General features: G+C 39.7%; 1 protein-coding gene across 1 annotated transcript; it reads right to left on the reverse strand.

Moving 5' to 3' along the window:
- Window positions 1–1,557: 1,557 nt before the first annotated feature.
- Window positions 1,558–20,411, reverse strand: LOC108673241 (poly [ADP-ribose] polymerase tankyrase-2). Its single transcript, XM_018161039.2, has 18 exons — window positions 19,989–20,411; window positions 17,812–17,948; window positions 16,935–17,022; window positions 16,372–16,467; window positions 15,737–15,944; window positions 15,206–15,350; window positions 14,757–14,865; window positions 13,221–13,342; window positions 12,748–12,961; window positions 11,230–11,370; window positions 10,579–10,730; window positions 10,100–10,284; window positions 9,597–9,762; window positions 8,796–8,984; window positions 7,275–8,523; window positions 6,855–6,963; window positions 5,728–5,884; window positions 1,558–4,972 (listed from the first exon to the last, which is right to left on the reverse strand). The coding sequence occupies exons 1-18, from the start codon at window positions 20,167–20,169 to the stop codon at window positions 4,886–4,888; spliced, it is 3,735 nt and encodes a 1,244-aa protein (XP_018016528.1). The 5' UTR covers window positions 20,170–20,411; the 3' UTR covers window positions 1,558–4,885.
- Between the last annotated feature and the right edge of the window lie 1,915 nt (window positions 20,412–22,326).

Genomic DNA, 22,326 nt, shown 5'->3' on the forward strand with positions numbered 1-22,326 from the left:
ATATCCAAATAACGATTCACTTTTTGCCCCTCTTAAGCTTCACCCATTGTGGCCCAGCAAATGAGCGTATCAGTGCTACGTCCGATCTCTGCTCGAGCTTTGGGTGTTGTTCGGTAAATATTACCCATATATTTGTGTGAGTGATGCGCAGGTGTCGTAAGTGAATGTTTTCAACAGAATTCCTTGTCTCAAACAATACCGATCCCCGAACACTGATACGTAGCACTGTTGAGGCTATATTGTTATTCTAAAACAAAAATTTTGATTCTACACAATTACCTGATATTATAGTCTCTTATTGTAATGAATCAAATGTTGTATTATTAGTAGTGGTGTTTCTGGCTAATTATTCCTTTGTAAAGTTGTATATGGGTGTCATGTATGTAAATTAATTTGTTGCTTATATTTAAATGCAAACATAGATTTTTCAGTGCATGCGTCCGAATAATTTTCAATATTTAAATTTCGACAAAACATGATTTTAATATTTTACGGAGACAAATGTTGTCATCTGCAGCACTTCTGTACCAGCTTCAATATTTAGTTTACGAACTATCTCAAAATTAAACTGTGTTCTGGTGTAGGGAAATCGCTACCTGATGCCACGGAATAGTTTCATTTAAAGCGCACCGCAATACCGGGCACGCAGCGAGGCTGAGGGATCGCAGCTCACGTAATTGTGACGCGCGATCGATGGCAGCGCGTGGCGCGCGTTGCGCCGGCATTCGGTCGCCGCGGCGCTCCGGGACTTCATTACGACTCTGGCCCCCGGGCCGTAATGCATGAACCTAAGATTATTGACGCCTGAGTTGCCCTGGATCAGTGGTTCCCATACTTATACAAAATGTTATCCAACGTAACTCGTCACAAATAACACGTTATTCCTTGCATAAATCATGATAAATGTTGTATAAATGCTATTTAGTTATCGTTTTTAAAAGAAGTCACTGTCTTCAGTACTTCCGAAAAATTATAGTTTGTCGCTATGGGGCAATCCCGACCCCAGCTTTTGAGCTAATTGTCGTGGACGGTCTCAGCATCAAGCAATGAGTGCTATTCCTGCGAGGAGAAAGTTCTACCATCACGTTTAGATAGTTTCCATGCACAAGAAATAGTGATACGTCCCTAAGCGACGTTCTATGACAATGTCCCAAATGTTAACTTTTTCGAAGTTATTTCTTAGGTATTTCTTCGACCTGATGGTGTTAAAACTAATCCCGATTGAATTCAGGTTAAACGCTTATTCTTCCTGCAGATCCATCGTTGCGTATTAAAAAGGCCATTAATTACTTACTCCATTCACGTGGCCAACAATTCCATATCGGCCAATAAACCAATTGATTGGAGTGAATTTAATTTTAAATACGGCAAGATAATGAAAAATTTAGGCATGTTTTCAGAGGCCTAGTTTTAGATCTTCCTAGGATTATAATGGAAATTTTAATATATGCCAATATATATACTAACATTCTGCTAAAATCCCTTACTTTCATTGTCTTGAAACTGTTCCATCATTTTCCTCTTGGTATGCATTAATAGGAGGAATGAAATGCAACGAAGAGTTCTATAAATTCTATATCAGCTCATCGACACACAAGAAAGTTGAAATTGTAAAAAAGTAGTAGAGATCATGCCGCACGTTATCTACAAATTATCATCGTGTACAGAAGCTATTTGCGAGAAGCAACCCCACTTCTCCCACCTCATCTCGAGAGAACCCAAATGTTTGAAATAGCATTAGAGAAGTTAAAGGTTCGGCTTCCACTTGCGAACCAACGGATTTCTAGGTAATCACGACGTATTCATCCTGCAACAAAATAAGTTCCATTCTTTAGCCGATTTCCACTAGCACATTAATTTCAGTTTTTATTGCCGCGCTGAGCAGTTAAAAACGACTCTCGTAACTAGGTTTAATTTGTTATTATGCGATATAATTGCAGGAGTAATCCACTCTAAGACGTTCGACTGCCCCGCGATCTGATTCGACACTTCAGAATAATACTGGTTAACTGATCGGCATTGTATCAAGCTTCGCGAACACACGAGTGCGAACGTACACGAAACAAATTCGATTTAATACATAAACTTTTCAGAAACGTTAAGGAGGAAATCACCACAGAAGGCCAAGGGAATAATTGCTGTTTCTGATCAACTATTGCACATCTCGTTCATTATGCCTATATAAATTTCAACTACAATAATTTCAACGACCGAGTAATATTTTGTAGCCTAGGAAGTAGTGCTAATGTTAGTAAATTTGTAGATAAAAACGCGAGTAAATCTATTACTGTCAGTACACTACCACTCTTTAAAATCCAGCCTCCTACACATCATAAATATGAACATTCGCTAGGTATCAACCGACCAACACTGAACACAAAATTATCAAGATAAATAAAGATGAACTTGAACAGCTGAATGCACTGAGAACCTGTGAAATTTCCTTATGAATAATATAAATTTGATAAACAACCAAATGAATCCTGAGCATTGAGCAGTTTATGTGGATCGAATAAAAAAACAGAATTTGGATTATTAGAGGAGACATCGGACGGAGGACACTTTCAAGTTTTCAACTGATTGAAACGCTCACGCATACAACAGCTAAGCGTCATTTTATCAGGTGACGCTCTTGATTAAAATTCATAGCGTATTTACAAAGGTTGGAATTGCCACTACTTTAGTGGAAAATTTCGCACCGAAATATCAATGACGTGTACATGACCTTATGGCGGCCTTTCCAGAACGATGAGGATAGTCGATAGCTGCAATTAGACATCATTGAATAGATTCACAAGCGCTCGTAGTGAATGTTCTCAACACTGAAAATATGATGGTGTATAAAATGACAAAATAACAAATAAAAAAGCTTATTTTAACGTCAGTTTTAACGTGACCAGAGAAAAAAAGTTAATCTGGACATAAATGAATGTAGCAACAATACTTTTTCTTAATAAGGACATAGTAGGCATCTCTACGTATGCCGAGGAAAAACTGAAGAGCAACTTCGTCTTCCTGTACAAACTAAAGCTTGACTTGATTCGTCTATTTCAGAATTTGTACCCGAATTCTGTAAAAAAAATTGCGCAGAAGTAGAATCAAGATGCCATCTTCGTAACAAAATGAAGTCCAGTCGTTCGTTGATAAAATATCTGCATATCATCACATTTAGCTGGCAGCACTGTGTACAAGAATTACAAGATTATCGTAGAAGTAAGCAAATTAATGCACACTTAAACCGGAACTTCAAGAATAGCTTTTCCATATTATCATGTGGTTAAACGAAAAGCTTCCAGAGTTCCGGCTTCTTGATGAATAGAAGGATCAAATTTGCCCTGCAAGCGATGATAGAAGAGGATGTCATGTACGAGATCAAACAAAAAATGTATTACAGCTATCGAACTGTAAAATCACTGGTATTACTATGAATAATAAATTACAAACTTAAGTTTCATAAACTCTCGTGACGTGACGGTGTGATTCAACTCCAATTCCTTACTTGAATGACTGGGAACAGCGATCTAGATCTATACCTAGAAACTTACATATTTCGTTTGATAACTGAATGTGGATTGATGATTCCTGCCTTAACATTAGAAGACTTCGTTCCCACCGATTTTTATTTCCAAACATCAAAAATAAGTAGAGTGGAAGTGGGAGAAAATATAAGGCAGGTGATGAATCGCAAAGCTAATACAGGTAATCCAGATGAGAGCAAAATTTAAGCAACTATTTAGCAACAAACGACAATAATTATCCGTTAACTCGATTGAATGGGAAAATTGTATTAAAATCCATTCATCATTAGGCACACTTTATCTCTGAACTAAGCAATGAAAATCTCACGATTTAGCAAACATCCGAAGCGCATACGAGTCTAAAGACGCTTTTTTCAAATTTTTTGAACAATTCAAGTTCCTGCGACTAAAATTGGCGACATATCTTGGAGAGTGTCACACACACATCTGAAATATAATACAATTTGGAGTCTATTATAAAAGGTAACAAGAAAAAACATGCTTAGTCATGACGTTCATGATGGATTCATGCACTAAAACTAAATAATATCAGAGTTTAATGAATGTCAAACTCACTAAAATTGGAATGTTTCATCACGGGTCGGAGTATTAGAAAAATAATAACAAGAACAAGGTAGCAATGAACGGTCATACTCAAGAGTCTCCCATAAATTGAGCAAATAAACTCGACCACATTGCTTCGAAGCAGAGCTATTCAAAACTGCAGCTTACTTTCGGAACAAAACATTAAGGTTAAAACCTTTTCAAATATTTGTTAACTACAAATTGTTCATTAGACAGCAACTACTCGAGACCTTTCGTTTTCTCTTATGAACAAAGTGAGCCATGCGATTGCAGGAAACAGTTTGGTCCACATTAAGAGAATTGGAATAATAGAGTGTAGACACGGAACAATGACTGCGATTATAAATTGTTCATTTGGTAAAAATCTCAAATTATATCAACATGTTCTCTCACGTTCAGTATTATCCGACGTTGATAGCTTTCAGTCTTGTCAACGAATTTAAACGAACGTTAAACCTCTCACCACCACCTCTATGATTTGAGGCTGACATTCCCAAACAAGACCAGATACAACACAACATCTTATCCTAGCTAACGATTTGACCCTCGCTATCAGTTCACATGAGATAATTGCGTCATTTAACCCTTCATCAACAGACGATAACTCGAGCTCACATGCCTTTAGATACATACAACTTTGACGACGGTTGATGTAGCAACAAAGAAAAGTTTAAGGTTTGTGCAACTTGTAAGCGTCTAAAGCCTAGATATCCGGAGTAGGTGGGGCTGCAGATTTGAAGACAGGACCTGAGGGCAGCAGCACTATAATACAAAGGGCATCACTACGCGTCACGCGGGGGGACCTCTTCTTTGTTCTGCTCCTCTTCTGGACGGACGATCTGGTATGTAATTAGGTACTCCGGGTACGCCTGTGAACAAAGCAAATTCATAAACAAACAATATAATCATGGATAAAGCAATACAAATTAACACTGGATATAAGTCATGGCATGTATAAAAAGTACTTTAAAGCAAATATTAAGAATTCGGCGTCAATACATGGTAAATATTTGTCCAAGAATAAAGTGAACTACTTACAACATGAACATCAAGAAAAATATCCGCAGAACATGTAGCAAAAGTTCGCCGCCCATCCTTGTACACGCCAATAAAATTTTCAGCCTCAACAATCGACTAATGACTTGAACATAACAGTAAGTGGGATTAAGAAATGTTTGCATTAGCACATGTTAATAGGTGATATAATTAAAGGACAATTACCTTTTATTGGCTTGACTAATACAATTTTTGTACGCTTCCTTGCATTACACTGAAATGAGCCCGTTTCAAACCCCAGGAGTAGTAGCCAAAGAAGAAATCTAATCATGACAAATAGAAATTATGTTTAATTTCCAGCAACAGTAGAATAAGTGCATTACACTGGAAATTACGGAAGAAAACCAATTATCACTACAAAACTATCCTAATGGCTCACCTATTCCTTCTTGTATGCTAAAAAATGAACGAGCGACCAGTGGTTTTCTAATGACTAAAACATTACCTATCCTCCCCGATTACATCATGTGCTACTCTATCGACTGTAGACTACCGCCACAGACTCGCCTCCTGTCTTCAACACACCTATTTACCTATTACCCCCTACAGACTACAGCTCTAGCCTCACCTGTTCCCCTCTGTAGACAACGTATTCAGGATAGCAGAGCCCCCCCGCGCTGGGTCGTCCCACGACACTATGGTGACCAGGGGGAGCGTGGGCCATTTTCAGAGCCGAAAATTGCAAGAAAGAGCGGCCCAAAGTGACGCGGCACAGCACCACTTGTCTGCACAAAAGTATAACAAACATGTAAAAGATTTGCTTTTGTTACAGTTTAAGGTTTCGCAGTGCAACTAAATTCCGATATATTTTTTTTTTAATAAGGCCTCCCACACTCACCATTCCAACAAAAAGGAATTAATTTTATTAATTAAAAACAGGGAATGGTTTCATGTCAATGATCAGGGCCCCGACCTTAACGCCTCTGATGGTGGCCTACACCGACTCCGAGAGTCACTGAGCTGTGACGCGAGTGAGGAGCGGGCCCACGTCGAAACCCAAGCAACCCGGGCACAGCCAACGCCCGAAGGCGTCTGCCTGTGCTCTAGTCAGCCCTACGCATGAGAGATGGTAACATCCCTCACACGAAGAACAACTGACTGTCCTCTTACTGTTGTTAACATTCGAGCAACTCAGGCACCCGCGTCCTCTCCCCTCCATCCCTCGGCCGTTTCCATAAGGTTAGGCGAAAACCAAAACAGAACGGCTGCTGCGTGGCTACAATCAAAATTACGCTTATGCTGGTCCGAATGCTACGTGCAACTAGTCAAGCAAGTGGCACGCCGCAAAAGAATAACGAGTACACTAGCAGTAGAACTAGCAGTTCCGATATTTTGAGGGATGACGCTCGAACTATTAAATTCATTGATTGTAGGTCTTAAAAAGAGTTAAAAACAATTAATAGAAGGGAAGATTTCAATATGAATAGGGTTCAAATTTGATCAAAGATACAAATCAGTAAGTCATGCTGATCGAAGTAGAATAACTGGCTCTCAATTCAATACTTAGCTTAGTCAGGAGCAAACAAAGGCAAACGCAAAAGGCTTTAAGCTTTACAACACATGATTCATCAGCCTACTCTTCTCTGAGTTTATAAAGTACATTTAAATGTATTACTAAATCCTACTAAAACATCACACGATTCAATAGTGGAAAGAAAACACTTGGTGAAATCACAGAGAAAAATAAGTGCGCACCTGCAGCAGATGTAGCACGAACGGTCCTTGTGAACAGGGCAGCCCGTGCCTCCACCGATCCCGTAGACATATTGGTTGCTCTTGCTCGAGTGTTCCGCAAAATAAATACCTGCAAGACAAGTTTGAAGAATATACACGTCTACGTGAAACAGCGAAATAAGTTAAGTTATTTTACTAGACATCCACTACAGTGGAGATATGTGACTTGTGATAAATTATAGCCATTTGTCAAGACATTTCGATGACCTAAAAAAATATAAAACGTTCGTATTTGACTATTTATTGCATAAAGGTTGGCACTCTAGTTCAATTGAAGTCGTGGTTTCCATCAAAGCTAAGGAATTACGGGTCTAGATAAAGCGAATTAGATTTTTCCACGGCATATGTTCCAGGAAGAAAACAAAAATATGCGCAACTCACCGGCACCAAACATGCCGCCAATGTAGGCGTGTCTTTCATCGAATCCTTTCTGCACGATGGCCGAAATAAAAGGCGAGCCGTGGAACAGCATGCGTTCGTTGGGAGAACCGCCGCACTCGTGGCCGACCTCTCCTCTGCGATGGCGGTAGCGTTCCCAGAGACGTCTGTTACGGACCTTCTGAATCTTGACAATATTATACTTGCAGAAAATACCACCAGCGTGACCGTTGTCGCGATGCTCTCTAATGGTGTTCTGCATTTCTTCGTCGACGGCAACGAACTCCCTGTCATCTGCGGAGAGTTCAACAAGCACAGTACAGCCGCTGTTGATGCCACTCACGGTGCTGTGATGTTGCCTGATGCGCTGCGCAGCCTTCATCAGCTTGTGACGGTGCCCATAAGCTGCAACTCCCACCGTCCGCAGGTCATCGTGACTCATCTCACACAGCACATCTAAACTGATGTCCTCGCGCTCAAAAAGACCACAAAGCTGCTCAAGCCCTAGACTCCTGAGCAGCTGCTGCACCGTCGCCGGCATGTCAGCAGCAACTACAGCAGCCGCGGCCTCGCTGCTCTCCATGGGACAGAAAGTGAGGCTAGCACCACTTGGCATTACGATCGTCTCGACTTCTTGCGGCTGTGGCGAGGGAAGCAACGAAAGTAAAGATGGCGCAGGTGATAAAAGTCCTCGGGCAGGTGAAGAAGGTGCAGCTAGAGACGCACACAGACCACCCATTAAAGGAGGACTTGCACTGCCACTACTACCGCTGCTCACCAAGTTGGCACCTGAAGAAGCTAAAGACGGTACTAAGGACAAGCCGGCGGCTGTCATACCTAAAGAATCACCGACTGCAGAAGCACTGCCGGCAGTAGGGGGACTCATCATTGCATCCTGTAGGAGACTACGCACGTCATCAGCTGTGGCCAAGTCCAGAGGAGTCTGACCTTCCTGGTTTCTCATGAAGGGGTCAGCGCCGTGCGCCAAAAGCAAAGCTGATAAATGAGTCCTGCCCTTCTGTGCCGCTTCGTGCAAGGGAGTGTAGCCCCAACGATCCGTTGCGTTCACGTTAGTCTCATAACGAATAAGAAGGGAAGCGAGGTCCATATGGCCGTAGGATGAAGCGTTATGCAATGGGATTAGGCCACCCTTGTCTTGAGCATTCACATTCGCACCCTTCTGTAGTAGAAACTCTGCTACGTCCAAGTTGTTGTATCCAGCAGCTAGGTGCAGCGGCGTGGAATTTCTTCCCTGAAAAACAAAGCAGCTTGAAATAATCAAGACAGTTTAAACATTTCAAAATAAGGATAAGCAAGACAAAAAAATATAAATTCAGTTCAGAAATGTATCACGCCAGCGAACAAAATAAAAATTTATCAAAAATAAAAATTGGTCATGCTAGTTCAAAGGTATCGGGGAAAATTACTATGACCCAGGAGAGCAACAGCAGTTCTCATGTTATGAAATTATGTTCAAACAAAAGAATCATGATTTTATTTAATTAACAAATTGTCCAAACATACTTGGGAGTCTCTGCAGTTGATGTTGTCAGTGGTTGTAAGGCGCTGGACTCGCGCGAGGGCGCCTTTCTTCGCGGCGTCGAGAAGAGCCGCGTCGCCTCTCAGGAGATCTGCAACGTCCTGGTCACTGTCCCTCACGAGGTCCAGAGGCGTGTGGCCATCTCGGTTCTTACGGTTCACGTCCGCTCCATGCTAGTGAGTTCACGCAACAACAATCTATTAGTAAATCGAGTAAACTCATCAATTGTGCAACAATCCAATAATATGCTGCGTCTGCAGTTCAAGTCACTTAAATTAAAATGATATTCACAATGAAAGAAAAGAGGCAAGGAATACAATTAACAAAGAAATATAATTTAGGTAAATCCTAACACCAAATTCGCATGAAGGCTACTTAATAGTTAGCTGCATATTGCATTGGTGAAAGTCGTTATCTTTCGCACCCCACAACCCGGGTTCGAGGGGTGCGAGTAAGTTTTTTTGTAAGTAGTAGTAAGTTTACTCTTACTCTCTGAGTAAGTTTTTTTTTTGGAAGCTCAGCTCATAAGCCAACTCAGCCATTTATCAAAGTATGATGCATAAATGTGTTATTGGTTGTTTCACGGTGTTGTTTCTTGCTGCAAAATAGTTCTGGCAGATCAGCCAGCGAGTCATGGTTCGTGGAACTACCTGCAGTGGCCTTGGGGCTCTAAATAGCTGACCTATCACTTTTTCCTGCCTAAATGGCCGCTATCTTGGTGGGCAATACGCACGCACACAGGGCGAGTAGGGGTATTTTCTAAGCCTTGCCAGAACATGGATCACCTTTAGGAGAAGTTTGACGATGTCAAATTTCCCTTTGGCTGCTGCTTCATGCAGCGGAGTGAACTTCCACAGATCCGCAACGTTGACAGAAGCTCCGTGACGAACAAGCAGTTCTGTCACCTCGTAGTGGCCGTATGAACACGCGTTGTGCAGCGGCACCAGCCCCCTGAAAGATACAATGCAATATTCGTATTTATGAATGAATTGAATAAAATTGCAAATGAACAATGAGGTAGCGTACATTAGGAGAAAAACTTCTAACAAGGGAAAATTATCAACTGCTTGATAAGAATGAGTTCTGCTGAGAAAATGAACTCACCACGCATTAAAAATCATAGCCTCGTGCGAGAATTGGCGACGAATGAGCAGAGTAACGGGGCTGAAAAAAAAAATTGAGATCTCGCAGCTCACCCCTTATCTTTGGCGTGCACATGAGCGCCGTGGTGCAGCAACTCACCCCTTATCCTTGGCGTGCACATGAGCGCCGTGGTGCAGCAACTCACCCCTTATCCTTGGCGTGCACATGAGCGCCGTGGTGCAGCAACATCTCCACTATGGGCACGCGGTTGTAGCCGGCAGCGAAGTGTAGCGGCGTGCTGTGCCGGCCGTCCAGGTCCCGCACATTCACAAGGCTGGGCTGCGCTGCTAAGATGCTCCGCACGCACTCTACGTCTCCCGCGCGAGCCGCCTGCAAACAGGGGCGAATTATTGATAAAAATTAAGAATTTCTGTATCGATATACTTTCATTCAATTTCCTATGCATTGATTGACAGTTCCAACACAAATTGGTTAAGACTACACGTTCCCAACAGACCTCATCTCCAACCGTTAAATCTGATAGGAACAATTAAAAAAAGTTCTTATTATAGTCCAGGAAAGTTTTGACATTAACAGCATAGATAGAATGATGCATATAAAGCATTTGCGCATTATGAAGTGATATGAATATCGTTTTATCAAGACTTCTAGACACCGACTGACCTCCAGCATTTGCTGCTCCCTGTCTGTACAGAGGCTGCCAGTGCTGGGTATGGAGACCGCTCCACTGCCGCTGTTATTATTATTGTTGTTGTTAGAGCTGCTGCTGCTGCTGGATGTTGCCACGCCCATGGGGACTAAACTGCCATCGTCACCTGTCAAAATGTTAGTATATTAATAACTTAGCATGTTTTTGTGCAAGTTTTTCATCAATCGGTGCAGCAAAATATTTGTCAATAAACGATACATCCATAAGCCGGCAGAGCTCTTCTACTCCATTTCACCTCGGCAGGCCATTTAATAATGGAACAAAATATTCAGAAGAACTGTCGAAGTTCATTCAACTTGAAAGCATTACATGTTGCCATATCCTCGACATCGGGAGAATCATGACCAAGAGTGAATAGCGAGCCACTGACTAGCAATTATCTCGTAGGCGATATAAGATGAAAGATACGAGTTTATGATGCATCATAAGAGTTGAGGATGTAAGTTAAGATAGCAGATAGGAGTTTATGATGCAAAATAAGAGGGCAAACATGAGTTTATGATGCAAGATAAGAGGACAAATATAATTTTTGTATGTAACATTAACCGCACAATAATAAGTTAGCTGAGAAGCAAGCTAATTGAAGTGAAGGGGAGGCCGCATACCAGCAATGAGGGGCGCGAGGTGGAGGGGGGCGAGGTGTGCAGCGGTGTGGCCCTGAGCGTCCGTGATGCTCGTGTCCGCCTCGAACTGCAGCAACACGTGGCATGCCTTAGCGTCCCCACAGCTCGCCGCGTGGTGCAGAGCTGCGCATATATAACAATGGGCGTCCAAAATAAAAACTTTAAGGTTCTAACTAAAAATATTGGAACTCGAAAAAAGGTGAGTAAAGAAAAATACAATTTTCTTTCGAAAAACATGGCCGTATTAAAATAGTAACTTTTGTTTACCTTTGTATTGTAGGTATTCCCCAAAGCAGCAAACACATAACAAGAAGTAATGGCCTCTAAAAAAATAAAACGTGTAGTTCTAGCTGAAAAGACATTTTTCTGTGAAGAAATACACGGCCCTATCAAACAAAATTCATTATTTTTGGTTTCTTTAGTAGTCACTTCGGTAAACAGCAGCACAGACATATTGAAAATAAGAAATGACGGAGCTCAAGCAAACCGCGATGTTTACCGAAAACAAGATTGACGATTTTCCTAGTGGTACGGTAGTAGATTTGATACGATGCCAGTGAAACGTGATAAAGGGAACAATCAAAATTCAACGTTTTTCCTACTAGCAATAAACAGCCCCCTAAGAATATTTTTATTTTTGCTTGCTGCAGTCGTCAATTTGGTGTTTAGCTGCTTAACCAGGTTGACAAGAATAAATGATGAGGCTCAAAAAATCCGTTCACGGAAAACAACAAACACTTTCTCGCAAAAAAAAAAAAAAAAACAGTCAAGGAGAGATGCAATTTTTCCCCAGTGTTGGTTCTCTTGATCGAATTTCACCCGGGGCAAAAGTACGTATCAGTGCTACGTGCGGGAAATATGTCACTATGAACAATGGTGATCGTTCAATATTATTAGCATTTATTTATTCATCTCATGAGCATATTTTTGGTTTTAATGAGCGTATATATGTATAGCCGCGCCTGGCGTGGCCAGCTCAGTAACATTTGAATCCGACCTTACTGCGTAGTCGTGACGTTATCAGAGGTCAAGTCTGAGCGGCTGTGTGCCGAATGGTCGGTCGGTCAGTCGTGTCCCGCCAGCACTACTGCGAGGTTTCACCTAAGCTCAGTCCGCTCTACCTGACTCGCAAGCGATCTCGCGCCCTACCGCTAGACTTTGTGTCTGCGATCTAAAAGCTTCATAACGCTGTTTATGAATAGGTATGTACGCTATGCGGATTTTTATATTTTAAACGTATATTCATTGCTTCAATAAAGTTACGTTTTATACACATGAACTGAAATTTCATTGATAAACCAAGTGCAATAAAATACCAGCGATTGAAACTATACTCAGATCTGTTTTTTACCACGATATTTACCGTCGTTTGACTGTAATTTTCGAACAATCTGACTAGAATCAAAAGTGCAGAAAATTTCTGATGACATCACTATATGTGGATAATATGACCCATTCATTTCACGGAGTGAGACGCGAGAAGAAGTGCTCAGGACGTACCGGTTTGTCCGGCCCCGTCGAGGACGTTGACTTTAGCGCCGTGTCTGAGGAGCAGCTCGAGCAGGTCTGCGGCCACCGGCCCGCACTGCGCGGCAAGGTGCAGGGCAGTGAGCCCGTCTTTGTTCTTTTCGGACGCGAGAGGACCGGCGCCCTTGCGCAGTAGCAGCTCCACTACTGCACGGCACCGCGCACCACCACAGGACACCGCGCAGTGCTGGGGCAGTGAACATGACATTAAACATGACAACATTAACATCATCTCGCACACGTAACACCGCGCAGTGCTGAGGCAATGAACACGGCATTAAACATAGCAACATCAACATCATCTCGCACACGTAACACCACATCATGGTAATATAAATAATATATAGCCTATAAACACTCGTCCGTAAAAGATTACAAACAGTTCTTGTATACAATTCACAGTGCAGTTAGTTCAGAACCTATAAGCATTTTATGTTAACACAAACCAATGGAGTGTCATGAGTGAAGGGGTGCGAGAAACTGACGAGTTGTGAGGTCAGGAGGCGCTTCAGTTTCGCAGCGTCACCCTGTCGGCAGGCCTCCAGCACGCTGTGGCCGGCATGCTCGTCTGTGATGACAACACATTATTACTCTGAAGACATCAAGGATGCAGCATAAGGACGTCACCCAGGATAAGCAAAGTATTAATATAGCCTATAATGATTACAGGGCGTAAACTTGAGGACGCTGTGGCCAGCATTCTCGTCTGAGGGATGACACAAGCTCAGACTTCCTACAGCACATATACGGCGAGTATAGTTAAAAGCTGAGTAATACACTAAACAGGCAAGTAATGGGCGTTCATGGCACAAACACACATGTAATGGGCGTTCATAGAACACCCATACCCATACCATAGAACACCCGAGGTACCAACAGCTGAGTCAACCTTAATGGTCTCTTCTTTAACTCGCCTGCAAGACCAGAAGCAATAGCACAATTTTCCTATCAGTTAGTTGACATCTTCAAAATTTTCCGCCGTTGAGGGGAAATTTATAACAATTTTTTTTCATGCCTATAACAGGTTCATAGGTCAACAACCAGAGCATTGCATGTTAGGTAAGATTCAAAATATACTAGATATTCATACTTCATCCGCGAAAAGCCTGCATTGGCAAGAGTACAACATTTGCTTGACTTTATTCTGTCAAAAACAGGCATATATAAAGTCAACTTACAGTAAAATGACATTTCAAGAGAACAATTATTGACACACATTAGCCACCAAAACAGGAGTTCACGAGCACTAGTTCACAGCACAAAATTCACACTTTACTGCATAATGACCATTCTCAACAACTGGGCAAACATTAGCAGCTCTTAACTTCAGACTGTGTTGCGCGAAAATAAAAAAAAATCATCTTGACAATTTTTGTAAGTAATCAGCATAACGCAATTCAACCTATATAATAGTATAAAAAATAAAATAATTAGCGTGCATATAGAAAATTTATTCCAGTAGAAGCTTGAATCGGCATTACTCTGGATAAATCAGCCCAAAAATATTAGCATATCATTATCCTTAATCCTTGGATAAACTAATGAAAGAAATGCCTGTTCAAGCCTACAATTAGAAGAAAACTCCCATTCAATCCATTTACAAATTTAAAGGAATATTTTTATTTTTGAATATATGTTACACAAAGCAACACAAGAATCGTACTTTAATTTCTAAATCCATCTTCTCCCATTATTTCAAAATTCATCTCAAATCCTTCATAAAAACGAAATTTCATTTGCAGGTAATATCCCAAAACGATAGGTATCGTGGATTAAATATCCCTTGAATAGTTTCAGTGCCTGGCTTCAAACAAAAAATTTAATAAATATGTATGTGGTGCTTATAAACATTCAAGTGATGATCATAAATAAGTGATTTATGATGAACATAAATCACTTATGTTACTATTATGTTACTACTATTATGTTACTAATATCTTCATTCATCATAAGTGATGAATGAAGATATTAGGGCAACTGACAGGTGAGTCGGTCTTGCAGGTCGCGGGAGGGGGCGAGGTCGATGGCGCTCTTAGAGTGGCAGTTGAGCAACGTAGGGTCAGCACCGTGAGCCAGCAGCAGTGAGCAAACCTGCATATAGAATAAAACATAATAATACCTATGCAACGAGCAAAACTGTACATAAAATAAAGCCAGATAATAAGTTGGAGTTGGCAATACATGGAAAACTTCAGGATTAATTCGAGCACTAACATCATTCTTGTGAAATAAAATAGAAATACTCGTATATTACCTACCAAGGTGCTGGTACCAACAGATCATCTCTATAAGTTAACCTACTGTACTGTATATCAACCTACTTTCGTGTCACGCCTTAGTTGCACATCTGCACAATTATACGACAATAAAAACTCAGTAACATCAGTTTATTATCATCTACAAAAAGCGAAATAGCAACCGCAAAGCTCACCTCAATCCTGGCCTTAGCAGCAGCCTCGTGCAGAGGAGTGAACTGCCATAGGTCCATGGCGTTGACGTTGGCACCAGCCTTGAGCAGCAACTCAGTTACTTCGTAATGCCCATAGGAACAAGCGTTATGTAGAGGAACCAAACCTCTGAAAAAATTAACCTCTTTTGATTGATGAAGCCTCTAACTGTTAGCACTACCATTGAGAGTCGGTAGATATTATTATCAAATTAACCTGAAATAATCTATTTCTGGCACAACAAGTTTCATGTTACAGTATAAGTCAAATTTATAATATTTCCTCCAGTTTCTTTCTCTCGACTATATAACCAATAATAAGTAACAAAAAAATTACACAGAATTTCTCTACACCTCCCAATATCTTCTACCTGTACAGATTCAATTATACGTGATAACTATTAATTTCTTGATGAAGAATCAAGTAAAAGAACAAGCCCAATTCATCCCAACTTACCAAAGCAATTATCTGTATTAATTTATAACTTTTTGATGAAGCACTAAGTAAAGACGAACCCCTTGTCCTTGGCGTGGACATCAGCACCGCGCTGCAGCAGGGCAGCCACCACGAGGGTGCGGTTGTAGCCAGCGGCGAGGTGGAGGGGCGTGCTCTTGCGACCGTCGCTGGCGTGGCAGTTAACGTTTAGGGGAGTCAGTAGAGACATGAGCCGTTCTTCCTGACCAGCTCGGGCTGCTTCAAGAACTTCTTCCTTCTTATATTGACCTTCAAGAATGTTTAAACAATGAACATGGAAAGCTTGTTCACTCACAAAATGTCAAACCAAAAATATGAGTCACTTTATTTGCTGAACTTAGAATTAGAAGGCCTGATAGTTCTCTACTGAAAAATTCAATTCATCTTTTTACCTTGCAGGAATACAAGTGTTGATGAGTGGTAGGAAAAAGTAAATCATATATATTAAATTAAGCATTCAAAGCATCATAATGAACATGTTCCTAATTGTTTTAGAGTTTACTAAGAACAAAAATCTCTGATAAACACACAATACATGAACAACTACTATTTCTGAAATGTTAACTACTAAAAAACATTACAAGGATACAAAACAATAAAGAGGTCATTCACAAGAAAACATTGAACATAAAGGAATACAATGTTCAAAAGCAAACAGATAGAAACCAGCACTGACCAGTGAGGACAGAACGAGCGTAGGTATCAGCAAGGTCGAGCGGTGTTTTTCCATCTGTGTTCCGTATACTGGGGTCTGCAAAGTGCTGTAGTAAAACTGCAACAAGAATTAAGAATTACACTACGTAGTCGTATTAGAGAACCAATAACCTCACATAAAATTTAATTATAACTTTGCAATTCAGACTATACCGTAATGTGATTACTAGTGCACAGGCCTTAAACATGGCACAAGAGTAGAAAGGATGTCACAGAGATGTTAGATTCGTCCTGACAGTAAGGTGGCTATGAATTCAAATTATTTGTATAAGGCATAGAATATAAGCCTACATTATTAAGCCATTACTGCATAGCAATTACTACAAAGAAATCTTAATAACATGTTTTGCAACCTTTTTGAACATACTTCTTTGAGCAATATATGAAAAATGCATCACTGGGATGTGATGCATTGTGAACACCATACAGGGCTAAATTCTTTCACCATAACTATAGTTTAATTCACAATGATCTAAAAAATTATGTAAATATTAGTCTTGGCAAAAGAAACAAAAAATATCTTACCTATACAAACATCAAACTTAGACTTTGAGGCAGCTTCGTGTAGAGGAGTGTAGTTCCAGTTATCACGGGCATTAGGATCAGCACCAGCCTGAAGAATTTCATGTTTTAGTTAAGCCATATAAAGGTATTACCATACCTATATAGATGCATCAGCTGTTAATTAGATTACTACAAAGCTCACACAAAATAGTGACCACATTCAAGGATGTTTTTAGGCAAATTTCACCAAATTATTAATTAACGCATTATTCTCGTTATCTTCCTCTTTTTTCTCATGAGAAAAATTTTAAAAATTTACTCATCTGCTCTGAGTTTTATTCAAGTAACAGAACTTTCTACAATCAAGGTAACTCTAATCAGTCCTCATATTTAGAGTCACTAGTTCAAAGCCTCAAAATACAGGCTGTTGTTCTGTCTTGTTCTCCAAAGAGACTGTACAATATATTGAAAATTGTGATCTACTTTGTAAAGCATTTATCTAATAACAAATTATAGTTTTGCTGTGGTTGTTGAAGCAGGTACTTGGCAGGTAAAATACCAGTGCAATAAACAATTGTTTTAGTATAGTTGTGGCAACACAACACTGCCTAACCAACACCAACCGAAATGCATTTTTAGAGCACTATTAGTTTTTGAATTTCAACAAAATTAAAGAACAATGGTCTTGACACTTTTTGGTTAAATAAATAAGTATGATGCTATTTTTGAATTATTTGCACCTTGCAAACTTTCACTCACATTATAATAAATTGATTCACTGCTTGAAAAATTAACTCACAGCTCAAAAAAATTTACTTCGGCTATAGAAGAGATGAACTAACAGCCAGATATCCAGTTTTAGATCAAAAGGCAGACATGCCAACACACATGTGCTTACCTTTAGCAAAATTGAAACAACTTCAGCATGCCCAAAGGAACAGGCATTGTGTAATGGGATGAGGCCTCCATCATCACGAGCACCAACCACAGCACCAAGACTAAGTAAATGCTCCACTACTTCACGACGACCAAAACCTGCACATTGCAATTGGATGCTCACAGACAAGTTCTTTGTAGAATCAAGTATATGGTACCTGGTACCATACATCACTGCACAAACCAGAAATATAAGCTTCCACAATTTTAATATGTACATAAATTCTATCCATAGAACTGAAAATAATCTGCCAAGAACACTTCCTGTACATTTTTAAATATTCACATTTGAAAATGTGTATAATTTTCTAAAAAAATTAAATGTATTTGCTATCCAAAATAAAATATTTCTGAATTTTCCATCAACCAACCAATATCTAAAATTGTAATCCATCATTACATGTTACATTGGTGTAATTTCAGCCTTTCAGGCATAGTAGCAAAGCTGAAAAGTAGAGACTTTTTTAGACTCTACTTTCAGTTAATTTTTTATAATTCCGCTACTTAGCTATTCCAAATTAGTTTGATGGTAGCCTTTTGGAAATTGCCAGTTTGGGCTTTTCTCATCCAAACCATGTTCAGACAGCTGCTTTCTAAGGACTAGCTAATTCTAATGGAATAGAACATACCTACAACTTCTACAAGAGAGTGAACAGACTTATGCTGACCTTCTTTATTAAATCCTTCAACTTATATGTAGACCAGTATCATAGATGATAGAAAGACATTGATTACCAGCCACACTCAGGATGATGTATGTTTTCGGTGAATTTTCCCACGCATTTTCACTTTTTTAAGCTATTGCTGTGCACAGTTGGCGCAATGTAATGAAAATTGATTATCTTCGCTCACGTGTTTGCGCAATCCCGGCCATCAATTCTACGTCGCGCTGCCGCGTACGAGCAGTTTGTGGAGGAACAGACGTAATACTCACATTACTCAGTACAGTATGCCTTTAATTATCTTTCAATAATATATGATTTTTCTTGATACGGAAATTTGGTGAATGAGAAATCTAGAACTTTATTTTAGAAGAAATTTTCTCTAAAGTCATATGGCAACACTGAACACCATCTGTTTACATTTCGTATGTAATATGTATTATGTTATATGTATAACAGCCGCAGTTTACGATTACCATAAGTTCCGTATCCGACAAGGCGGACAAGCGGAAGAGTCAGAAGTAACCCGGACATGTCTTACATTTTATTATTGTCAGTTCGACTCGCGTAGTTAATATACTTGCGTATATTGTCAACTAAAATAGTAGAACTATTTTAGCTTTCTAAAGTACGGCGCACGGCACATTTTTTTACCAGCATAGTACGGAGCACCACGCAGGTCGTTAAAATGACAAAATAAATTCCCGCGCACCTGGCACATCTTCCTGACCATGGTACATGTATTTCTTTAATTGCCAAAATCATGAAAATGGGGAAATGGGCAGAAATTATCCGTGAATTTAAGAAAAATGCCTGTTCATTTAGCCAATTTCATGGTTTTCACCTCTTCCAATGGCTTTTTCCCAATTTATTTAGTGAAAATAAGAAAAATCGCATATTTTTATCAGAAATTTTGAAAAATTACCCATGAAATATTTTTTTCACCACAATCTTAGAAAAATTCTTCCTGATATCCCAAATTGGTGTAATTTCAGCCTTTCATTCATAGTAGCAAAGCTGAAAAGTAAAGACTTTTTTAGACTCTACTTTCAGTTAATTTTTTATAATTCCGCTACTTAGCTATTCCAAATTAGTTTGATGGTAGCCTAGAGAGTGAACAGACTTATGCTGACCTTCTTTATTAAATCTTTCAACTTATATGTAGACCAGTATCATAGATGATAGAAAGACATTGATTACCAGCTTTAAAATAGCTACATAGGTATAAAGGCCTAGCCCTAGCCTAGGCTAATCGCTAATAGCCTATAGGTAATACATTCATATTGAACTAAATTTCAAGTAGCTAGGTTAGTAGCAAAGTAGGTATATTAGAAATGGATTGGTTTCTAGAAGCTGAAATTCCACTCAAAAATAGTAATTAGTCTCATTTTTTTCACATATTTCAAATAGAAGTTACTACAAAGTATAACATTCTGTTTTTAATCAATCAGAAAAAAATTTTTCCATCCCACCGCACCTGCAGCAAAGTGAAGTGGAGAGGACTTGCGACCCGCTGTATCACGAGCATTAACATTTTGACTATTAACGAGTTTTTTCACACGAAGTAAATCGCCATTCCTGCATGCTTCAAAAAGTTCTTTTAATGGTTCACTTCCCGATATTTCACTAGCAGATAAGGCTGACCTGCGAGCAGCCATTGTGCCATGGTAATACACACCGAGTCCGATTACTTCCGTTAATTAATTATGCAAACTCCTTATAGATGATTATTTTGTGGATAGACTTCTTCCTTTCTAATTTAGTCCCACCAAATTTTTATTCTTGCCTGAAGTTTACAAAACTTTTTCAAAATATAAGATATAGCAAAAATAAACTTTCACAGAAAATTACGCTTTACGAGTGCAAGGAATCGGACAACAATAGAGATGATCACGTCAGATGGCAATGCCTATTGTCAGAAAAACCAGCAGGAAAGTCAGCTGTTCGGTTATTGGTTTTAGTTGGTGAGTAAATTGCGTAACATACATCTATGCGTTACTTCTAAATAATTGAATGAGCATTATTAAAAGAATATCATAGCATGAATTATATTGTCAACTTCTAATATTCATCATATATTGTAAAATTATAATCCTTATACTGCCTAGCCAGTGTGACTGGGTCGCAGCTGAATTAAATGTAGAGAATGCGGAATCCCACCTCATAGAACCACCACGGATCATTGACACATAACGCTAAATTTTTCTGCCTAGGTGTAACAAGTGGTCATTGTTCGGCTACTTCTTCACCTTCAAGCCGGCCACAACACAACATAAATGTAGGTACCTATGTGAACTAATTATGCCAGTTATGATGCTTTCAAACGAATTATATAAACCCGTTTTTTGTGAGCTTTGAACTCACCAGCCAGTGAAAGAGCAACATAAATCCAAATTTGAAGAAAAAATGACGAGACAAGACAGGAATTCAAACAAAAAAAAAAAGCAATGCTGTGATCAGGCTGGGAGGCGTGTTTTCTGCATACCCGAAGCGGGTGAAGCCTTACAAAAAGAAAAACAGTGACTGCGCGGTAAAGGTAGGCATAATTTCTGATAGAGTGCAATGGTTTTGATTTAGTAGCAATCAGATCAACTAACAACTGTTAATTCCTTCATATGTCTAAAATACTCGAATGTCTATGAAAAAGAGTTGTTATTGATGCACGCTGTTTCACTTCTTTGATTTCGCCTAACATGTAAGCTCCCAGACGCGCGGTAAATACTATTATTATATGATGCATCTGATCGAATTATTGTATTCAGTGTCTTGGGTTATCCCACTATTACAATTTATTTATGCATCAGTAAATATTATGGCGTGAAGCGTCAAAGTGCGAATAGCAGCGCGGTAAACTTAAATTCCACACTTTAACTGGGTTGAGCCGACCTTTTCTTGTTACTCATTTCACCCTCATTAGCACCGTAACGTTTACCTACCACTTCAAATACGTGCTAACTGTAACGTTATACAAGGACGGTAAAATTCTTCTCGCTTCGAGTCACCGACATGTGGAACAGACTCCCTGATTACATCGTTGGCGCTCCGAGTATGAACGCCTTCAAGAACAGACTAGACGAAGCTATGCAGGAGCATATGTTCAGTCTTGAAATGCCTAGCAAATTACGGACCAGGCAACAAGTCCAGCAGCTATCTCAATCAATCGTCAGTTATGGAAAGATCGGGTTCCAAAGGCCGGATCGCTTGTGAATCAAGTCACGAAAAATTCAAGAATCGGCAACAGGCCATGGGCCTTCTTCTTCAGTGCCGACACTTCTATTCTATTCTAAATTAAATTAGATTCATACATCTTACATTTAACATAGCCCATCATCTTATCCGAATATAAATTAATAAATTGGACCAGTCTCAGTATGTCATTCTAGGTGGAGCCATTCTCTATTTGAAAGTTTTATTTATTTATTATATCACGCCCTTTTTCGCTCGCGGTATATGTAAGTATTGCGTACGTTGCCGAAATGCGTCGTATTTCCCGCTGAACACATCGATGAGATGCTGGAGGTTAGACGGAAAGTTCCGACCGTGTTCAAATCTTGCGTTGATCTAATTGAAAATATTGAATACTTGCTTTTGCCGGTAAAATTTCAAATGTAGAATAAATTGTTTCTCATTTTATTTCCATCTTACATTGTAGAGAATTATCATTAGTTCGTATGACTTCGCTGGCCAATCGTATGAAGATGATCTATAAAAACCCAAGAAATGACAACGGTTTTGTTGTCATTTCTTCACAATCATAATACGAGTGACCAGGTATAAGGAGAGTCGGGGGATGGAGGCTAAGTAAACGGCTTGAA

Source organism: Hyalella azteca, unplaced genomic scaffold (assembly GCF_000764305.2).
Source record: "Hyalella azteca isolate HAZT.00-mixed unplaced genomic scaffold, Hazt_2.0.2 contig14097, whole genome shotgun sequence".
Lineage (NCBI taxonomy): Eukaryota > Metazoa > Arthropoda > Malacostraca > Amphipoda > Hyalellidae > Hyalella > Hyalella azteca.